This window comes from Dryobates pubescens, chromosome 16, assembly GCF_014839835.1.
Source record: "Dryobates pubescens isolate bDryPub1 chromosome 16, bDryPub1.pri, whole genome shotgun sequence".
Lineage (NCBI taxonomy): Eukaryota > Metazoa > Chordata > Aves > Piciformes > Picidae > Dryobates > Dryobates pubescens.
Genome location: NC_071627.1, coordinates 18,017,830 through 18,026,530, shown reverse-complemented (window position 1 = coordinate 18,026,530; position 8,701 = coordinate 18,017,830). Strand labels below are relative to the sequence as shown.

Here is an 8,701-nt window from a genome sequence, read left to right as displayed (position 1 = left end):
TCCCCCCTTCCCTTTGTTAGAATGTAGTTGTATTGTTTGGCTTGGCTTTGCAACAGGAGTTATAAATAAAAATGTCTTACCAAGAGTGTGTGACTCACGGTGTTCACCACAAGGCTAACCTCTCTGCTAGGAAACCTGATCCAAGGACCAAACTGCAGCATGCAAGAATCAAAGATACTGCTTAATTAATATATTTAATCCAAATGGTGAAGAGATGAGCCCCTCACCCCACCTGGGCTGGGGTAGGCTGCTGGAGAAAGGGCCTGTGTCCCTCTGCACCCCTGTTCTGTGCTATCCCCTCTGGCTGCTGACAGCCCAGACACTGACCTGCTCCAGAGTGTGATGCTTTCCCCTGTGTAGCAGCAAGGAGATGATGTGGCTTTGAGAAGCTCCAGCCTCAGCATTACCTCCAGTCTCAGCACTACCTCCTGCTACCTTCCCAGGAGGCAGCTCATGCATGCTGGTGATACCTTATCTTGCTTGGGTGGGGTGGGATGAGGGGATGTGCTGAGGCACCATACCTCACAGGAGAAGCCGTACCAGCCCTGTGCACAGCCATGCCTGTGGCCTATCTCCACTGCCTGGATCAACCCTTTGGAGGCTGGGGCTATTGTGCCTCTCCTGGGATCCAACACTGAATGGCTCCATCCCACCACTTTGCTCTGCCTGTCATGAGCCCTGTGGTGTCTGGGTACTGCACCCTCCTGTGGTGCTGCTGTCCCCAAGCTGGGGCTTGGCCCCATGGGGAGAGGAACACCCTGTGCCCCAGTGCCCCAGCCTGGAAGGACCTGGTTTATCCTGGGGGTAGGCGACGGCGGGGCGACAGCTGGCTGGGGGATTTGCCGAGGGCATTATTTAATACTGTGGGTAAATGGAGAAACAGCTGCTAATTCTGGAGCCCGTAATCCTCTTCCTCCCCTGGGGATAGGGTGCATGCCAGTCACACAGCCACCAGCAGGCCCTGGGGAAGAGCCCCCGGCAGCTCCCCAGGTGTGCCACGGGCCAAAGCAACTTCCAGACCATGGGTGATGTGCAGAAGGTAAGTGGGGACCAATGACATCCTGCGTGTGCCGGGGTGGATATGCTGGCACCAGCTTCTGACTGTGGTGTCAAGCACCCTGGCAGAGCAGGAACAGGGCTGTATCCTGGACTTGTCCCACCGTCACACGCAGGAGCAGGCAGGGCTCCCAGGACTTGGGCAGCACACTTCAAGGAGGGATTTGGGCTGGGCACCCCTTTCATGGGGCCACCTCAAGCCTGGATATCTTGGAAGCCAAGCTCTGACACTCACTCAGGTCATAGACACAGGGTACTCATGGCCAACAGTGCACCCAGCTCCTCCCTCCAAAATGAGGGTGTTCTGCAGCCACCTGGTACCCTGCAGGGCTCCCCCAGCATTCCACACCCCCAGGGGCTGCTCTCCGTCATCCAGAAGCTGAAGGGTTCCCCGGAGCAGGAGCTCCGTATTGTCCTGCTGGGACTGGACAACGCAGGGAAGACCACACTGCTGAAACGCCTGGCATCCGAGGAGATCAGCACCATCACACCCACCCAGGTAGGTGCTGCTGGGGACCATGGGCAGTGGGAGGGTGGTCCTACTGCCCTCTTGGGTGACACTGGAGTTTCTGTCCCCACTCAGGGCTTCAACATAAAGAGCGTTCACTCACATGGCTTCAAGCTAAACGTCTGGGATATCGGGGGGCAACGCTCCATCCGTCCCTACTGGAAGAAATATCTGGGCAGCACAGACCTGCTGGTGAGTGGAGTGGCCGCCTCCCCGCCCCCTAGCCCCGTGTATGGAGAGCCATGCCCCCTGTGCACGGCCCCCGCAGAAGGCAGAGGGCTGTGCAGCCAGGCGAGGAGGAGCAGCTGACCGTCCCTTTTGTCCCCATGGCAGATTTATGTCATTGACAGCGCAGACCAGAAGCGCTTTGAGGAGACAGGGCAGGTATGAGGGGTCCACTGGGGGGTGGCTGTGGGGTCCTGAGGTGCAGACCCATCTGTCATAAGCTCTTTGAAGACTGGAGCAGAGAGCAAGGTTGCTTTCTACTGTGGTGCTGCAATGCTGTAGGGGGGAAGCTGTCCCCAGAGGCAGGTGGGAAGGGCTCATGATCAGACTCTCAGCAGACAGAGTCACCCCACTCTACAGTAGATCTGTGCCCAGCAGTTCCTCCTGAGCCAGGTGGGATGCTCCAGGGGTACCTGGTCCAGGGGTGACTCTGCCCCTGGTGAGAATGAGCTCTCAGTTAACAGCTCTCCTCACACCTCCCCAGCACCACGTTAGTGATATGACCAAGCAAATGCAGCGAATGCAGAGTTGCAAAGCCTGGGAACAAAGCTGGAGGGGGAAGGTGAGAATGCGTGCCAGCCTTGGTTGTACTGGCATCAGACGGCAGCGTGGGTGTGCCAGACAGCACAGGGCTGACAGCAGCCTCCTGTAGCTGCCCTTTGCCCAAGACTTTCAATGCCAGGAGCTCTTCAGCCCTCAGGTAGTAATGCTTGCAGCTTCCAAGCTCTCTTCAGGGCAGATGGAGCTGTAGGGGCACATGCCTCTCTGTAGTGATGTCATGACCTCACATCTTCTTTGGCTGCAATAAAAGCAAAGGAGAGAGGGGACTGAAGCACTTTGGGGGAACTGAAGTGCCCTAGCTAACCCTGGGCAGCTCAGGCAAGTGTCCAGGTAGCTCTCTGGAGGAAGGCAGCAGTGAACAGCAGCCCTGGAAGATGATCTTTTCTTGGCAGGAGCTGGCAGAGCTCACTGAGGATGAGTCTCTCACAGGGGTCCCACTGCTGGTTTTTGCCAACAAGCAGGACCTAGTGACTGCAGCACCTGCAGCTGAAATCGCAGAAGGGCTGAGCCTCCACACCTACCGGGACCGGGAATGGCAGATCCAGGCCTGCTCAGCCTTGTCTGGGGAAGGAGTGCAGGTAGAGAAGGAGTCCTGCAGGCTCTGCAGTGTTGGGAGAGAACTCAAGGACATACATGCTCTTGGGGCTATTCTCACACATTTCTCTTCCCTGCAGGATGGGATGAACTGGATTTCCAGCCAGATCATGAACAGGAAGAAATGAGAGCTGTGAAGTGCCAGACAGGACTGAGCTGCAGGTCCCAAAGCCATGGCCAATCCGCTTGGTCTCTAGACTTCCCCCAAAGGGTTGGCTTGGCCCTGAGCCTCAGACTGCTGTGCTCAGATTGGCTTCCCACCCAGTCTTTCACTAATCAGTTGGCTTCTCCTCTCCCTGCCTCATAGGATTCCACAGGCTCCTTGTACTCCATAACCTTCCTGTAGCCGCTGTGCTGTTGGAGAGAAGCCCGTCTCAATGTGTCAAGGGCTTGCACACCTCCAGAATGAGAACCTGCTCAGAACTCATCCATCCGCACTGCTGGCGCACCCTGCAGAGGCTGCTGCAATGCATGCACTGCACAGGGCATGTTTGTCATCCCACTGCGGCACTGGTTATGCCCTCAGATATGGCACATATAGCCAACCAAATGCCACGTATTACCCTCTGCTCCTGTAGGATGTGACTGGTGCTGCCCCAGACACAGCATCTGGCTCAGAAAACCCTCAGATACTGAATGTTTGATAGCCAGAGGAGCTCCCACATTTGCATGGCACCGGGGACAAGCACAGAGAGACAGGACCTGACCGGGTAGCCACCAACAGAGGCTTGATGACAGCCTTGGTTAAAGCCACTGAGAGGACCTGCCTGCAAGAGCCCATGGGAGCCACATTGCCCTGAATACACTTGAGCTGCAGCTTCTGTCACTTCATTGAAGATGCCCATCCTGAGGGCTGGAAGATGCAGCTCCCCAGCCACCACAGCTGCCATGGCTGAGCACCCACACCACTAGGGATGGGTGGGAAACAAGCCACAGTGGAGCAGGGAGCCTTCTGCTGTGCCAGGCCCTGGGCTGCCCTGCGGTCCTCAATAAAGCTGCCTGTGACTTCAGTGCTGCCTTGGCCACTCCTTCCCGCGGTGCTGGGACAATACTGCCCGCCGCCCCGCTGCTTGACAAGGCCTGCGGGAGCTCAGGCTGGGGCCATTCCTGGGGCAGAGACCATTCCTCTGCAAGCCGGAGCAGAGCCATGTGTCCCTCACGCCCGCCGCCATCGTGTGCGCGGCTGCCATGGCGACAGGCTGCAGGGAGCCGTCGCGCTAGAGCGGCCGGAGCGGGCGGCGCGTCCCACGGGCGGCACGAGGCGCGCACGTGAGCGGCAGTTAGAGGAAGAGCGGACTACTGCTCCCGGCATGCCGCGCGCCGCCGCACCTGCGCAATGTGTGCCGGCGGACGCCCTCTGCTCCTCCCGCCCCCTCCCCAACTGCCCGCCCAGAGCACGGCGGGAGCTACACTCCTTCCCGAGCCCCGCCTCCCTCCTCTGCCATAGGCCGGCAGCTGTGACGCCTTGCCGGTGGAGGCGGGAACGCGGTGGTGTGGGCGTTTCTGATTGGCAGGGCAGGATGCCATTCCCGAGCGAGGCCGGGGGTGGGAGTGGCGCGCCGCAAGGCGGAAGTGGAGGATGGCGGCGGGTGCAGGAGGGTTGCTGGTGGCGGTGGTGTTGCTGTTGGTGGTGGCCGGGCCGCGCCTGGCGCCCGCCGAGCTTACGGATGGCAACAGCGAGCACCTGAAGCGGGAGCACTCGCTGATGAAGCCGTATCAGGGTGAGCGCGGGGCTGGGTGGAACGGGACGGACGGGCCACGGCGGCACGGGCTGAGCCGCGTTCTCTACCCATTGCAGGCGCCGGCTCCGCCGCGATGCCACTATGGGACTTTCAGGGCAGCACCATGGTCACCAGCCAGTACGTGCGCCTGACGCCCGACGAGCGCAGCCGAGAGGGCTCCATCTGGAACCGCGTGGTAAGAGCCATGGGGGAAGACCCGCGGGGGCTCGGGGCGGCCTCAGCGTCTCTCCCGAGTCTCGCCGTAACACCCTTGGGTGGCCTCTTTCCACAGCCGTGCTTCCTCAAAGACTGGGAGCTCCATGTCCATTTCAAGATCCATGGAGCCGGCAAGAAGAACCTGCACGGGGACGGCCTGGCACTGTGGTACACACAGGAGCGCTTAGTGCCAGGTATGGTGTGCAGCTGGGGGCAGACTGGCTGAGCTGAGGCCTCACCAGCACCCACACGTACCCCGTACTGGAAAGTTTCTCATCAGGGAGAGTGCTTGAGTTCCCCTCTGTCAAGTTTCATTAGCTGGGGATGACGTGTCCTATATGTGCTATGCTGGGAACAGGTGCTCAGTTATCTGCCTGGCAATAACCACTTCTTGTAGCTCTCTTCAGTAGAAACCTCTGAGCAAAAATTCTGTCTGAGAGCCTTCAGTTTCTAATGTTTTGCCCTGTTCCAGGTCCTGTTTTTGGCAGCAAGGACAACTTCCATGGACTGGCTATTTTTCTTGATACATATCCCAATGATGAAGCGACAGAGGTGAGTAGTCCAGGCAGCTTGGTCAGTACTGAGGAGGCTGTTCCCTATTTGCTTTGTACTCTGCATGCTTAGTGCCAGGACCAAAGAAAAATATCTCTCTGCATGAGAGTGGACTACTGCTCCTGTCATGGGAGCTGGTAAAAGGAAGAGTTTCTATGTGCATTAACAGAGATTAGAAGGGCCTTGTTCCATTTTCTGCCGTTGTTGACTGCACAGAGGTTTCCAAGGCCTTTTCCCCTCTGCAGGAGAGGATGGCTCAGGGCTAATGTAAACTATGCACCACCTGTTCAGTTAGAGGAGTTAACCTAAGAGTATATTCATCTCAAGTGTCATTTCTTGAATTTCTCTGTGCTTTGGTTGATCATTCCATGTTGGTTTTGGCCTTAATCTCTGTTTACAACCTGGCTGCCTCTAAAAGAAAAATTCCTAATGGGCTTTTTGCTTCAGAATTCGTTGTGGGATCAGTTCTATGCGGGCTTGTAATCCTTTTCTTCTGTCCTGCTCTGTGTTTGTGGATCTTTTTATTGCACAGTCAGAAAATGTAACTGCTGTGGGATCTGTGGCGCTAAAATGAGATACTGAAGTCAAAGCACCTGGAAATTACCCATCTCTCTACTGTCTTGATGCTCCCTGGGAAGTAAATTCTTGCCTCCAGATGGCCTCTCCTGGTGTAGATAATCTACTGACTACAAAGCCCTGAGCATGGTTAAGCTGCTTATGTGAGGCTTCTGCTCATTCTGGGTCCTATGCTCCATTCTTACACTTATTACCCAGTCTGGTGCTTACTCTGCAAGTTTGGGGCCATCCTGTTTTCCTGGCCACACAATTTGGTATGGGTGCAGGTGGGGACCTGATACAGAAGATCAGAAATAGCTCCTCTGTTTTACCTAGAACAAGCTGTTGCTCAATTTAGAAGCAGGTTTGCATATACAGTGTTCTGTCCTCCATACGCAACTCTGCAGCAAAGCTGGGGCTCTGCTGCCATGCCTGACTGAGATCCTGCTCTCACTGAGGTTCTGACCAGGCTTCTAGAAAAGGAGGAGGCTCTTGGTCTGAATCTTGAAGGCTCCTGCAGACCAAAAGCAGCAGCTCTGTCCTCTCTGCAGCGTGTGTTCCCCTACATCTCTGCGATGGTGAACAATGGCTCCCTGACGTACGACCACAGTAAGGATGGGCGCTGGACGGAGCTGGCAGGGTGCACGGCTGACCTTCGGAACCAGAACCATGACACCTTCCTTGCCATCCGCTACTCCCGAGGCCGCCTGACGGTGAGGTGGTGTGGAGCTGGGTATCTCACATGCTGGATGGGTCAGTGCTGAGTGGCTGCTGTTGCTGTGTCAGTAGGTGACCTGGAGATGGTTTTCCAGGGTCAGCTGTCTGCTTCTCCTGCACCTCTGGCTTCAAAAGAGCTGCAGGTGGGCGGGATGGGTGGTGAGGCATTGAATGAATTACCCAGAGAAGTTGTGGATGCACCATCCCTGGACTTGTTCAAGGCTTGGGCAGAGCTTTGAGCAACCTGATCCTAGCGGAAGGTGTCTGTGCCCATGACAGGGTGGTTGCCACCAGATGATTTTTAAGGCCCTTTCTGACCCAGGCCAACAGTGGCATGCATTTCTGGAGTAACACTCCCCTGGCCTTGCAGGTGATGACTGACGTGGAAGACAAGAATGAATGGAAGAATTGCATTGACATTGCAGGAGTTCAGCTGCCAACTGGCTACTTCTTTGGTGCTTCTGCTGGCACTGGAGATTTGTCTGGTGAGAAGAGCTTTGCTTGCAGGAATACCTGCTGTTTGGAGCCTGGATGTAATGCTGTGGATGCATTGGGTGGTTTCTTTTCCCTCAGTTGTTAAACTGTTGAAACCCTGTTGGATAGGCACCTACGGCATCTGAGAGCTACAGAAGATCTCGAAATGCAGATTTATACCTGGGGTGTGAGGGTGGTTTGAGAGGGAAGGAGACTTGAACCTGGCAGTGTATGGTCCTAGGGGTACTCTGAGCACATGGACATCTCTTACAGGTTCTGACAGGGTTTGGTGCTGATTTTTTTTTTTCCCCCCTAGACAATCATGATATTATCTCAATGAAGCTTTTCCAGCTCATGGTGGAGCACCCTGTAGAAGATGAAACTGTTGACTGGACCAAGATTGAGCCTAGTGTCAGCCTCCTTAAATCACCCAAAGGTAAGTCTCTGCACTTTAGAAACCTTTGGTGAAGGATTGGGAAGTCAAGGCTGGACCTATAAAGGCCTGTTGAAAGGCATCAGAGTTGTGACACCCTCTGAGGCCCTGCAGAAGCTGAGGTTGGATTGGTGTCTAGCTGTTCTTGTCTTTGCAGACAATGTGGATGACCCAACAGGGAATTTCCGAAGTGGGCCTCTGACAGGCTGGAAGGTGTTCCTGCTCCTGCTCTGCGCACTGCTGGGCATCATCGTCTGTGCTGTGGTGGGAGCTGTGGTCTTCCAGAAACGCCAGGAGCGCAACAAGCGTTTCTACTAGAGGGAGACCTGGGCTGTGGCCTGTGCCCAAACCCATCTTTTCTATGGGGAGATGTAAAAACTGTGGTTTCTAAAAGCTGTTTCTGAGAAATATCAGAAGTATTTTCTTATCTCTCTGTGTGGCTGTAACCCCTGCCTGGCCCTTGGTGTCTGGCAAGTTGGACCAAGGGAGACAATGTCCACTGTGCTCCCCACAGGGCTGCAGTGCAGGAGCATGGATCTCGCTCCCCAGTTTTTCCAGTGCTGTCCCTCCCAGATGGGACCTGCTATGCTGACTGTGGTGGGGAGCAAGCGGCTGCTGCGGCTATGAATGTGAAGGTGCTGTGGGGAGGAGGCTGTGAGTCGGGCATTAAAGGACTGACAACAGCTGTGGTTCTGGTTGTGTCTGGAGGGGAAAAAGGGGAGATCTGCTTGCAGTGGGGGCTGGAAGAGACAAGGGTGGGTACTGTATGGAGCAGCTGGGAGCAGGCAGGGGAATGTCTTTGGGTGTTGGGGCTGGCCGGGGATGTTGCCGCGCTTGGCGGCGGGGGAGGGCTGTAGCATGGAGCAGTGGGCCGATGGAAAGGTGGTCCTTGGGGGTTAGTGCTGGGCTGGGAGGGTGGATGTTGCTGCGTCCGGGGGATCCTAGTTCGGTGGTTGTCGCTGAGATGGCTGTACCGGAGCAACTGAGGTGGGGGCCACTCTCCGGAGGCGCCTGTGGGGGACCACGACGGCTCCAAGGAAGGGGGTGTCCCTCAGCGGAGAGTCGGCAGCGGACTGCCGGGCGCGTGTG

General features: G+C 56.2%; 2 protein-coding genes across 2 annotated transcripts; both read left to right on the top strand.

Annotated features, from left to right (window-relative positions):
• The first annotated feature begins 1,218 nt into the window (after window positions 1-1,218).
• Window positions 1,219-3,411, top strand: LOC104303931 (ADP-ribosylation factor-like protein 3). The gene is made up of 5 exons (XM_009904627.2): window positions 1,219-1,555; window positions 1,640-1,756; window positions 1,898-1,948; window positions 2,743-2,928; window positions 3,025-3,411. Exons 1-5 carry the CDS (start codon window positions 1,241-1,243, stop codon window positions 3,070-3,072), a joined length of 717 nt encoding a protein of 238 aa, XP_009902929.2. The 5' UTR covers window positions 1,219-1,240; the 3' UTR covers window positions 3,073-3,411.
• Window positions 3,412-4,497: 1,086 nt separating this feature from the next.
• Window positions 4,498-8,288, top strand: LMAN2 (lectin, mannose binding 2). Its single transcript, XM_054168556.1, has 8 exons — window positions 4,498-4,665; window positions 4,743-4,861; window positions 4,958-5,075; window positions 5,354-5,433; window positions 6,540-6,701; window positions 7,076-7,190; window positions 7,496-7,615; window positions 7,770-8,288. Exons 1-8 carry the CDS (start codon window positions 4,524-4,526, stop codon window positions 7,928-7,930), a joined length of 1,017 nt encoding a protein of 338 aa, XP_054024531.1. The 5' UTR covers window positions 4,498-4,523; the 3' UTR covers window positions 7,931-8,288.
• The last annotated feature ends 413 nt before the right edge of the window (window positions 8,289-8,701 follow it).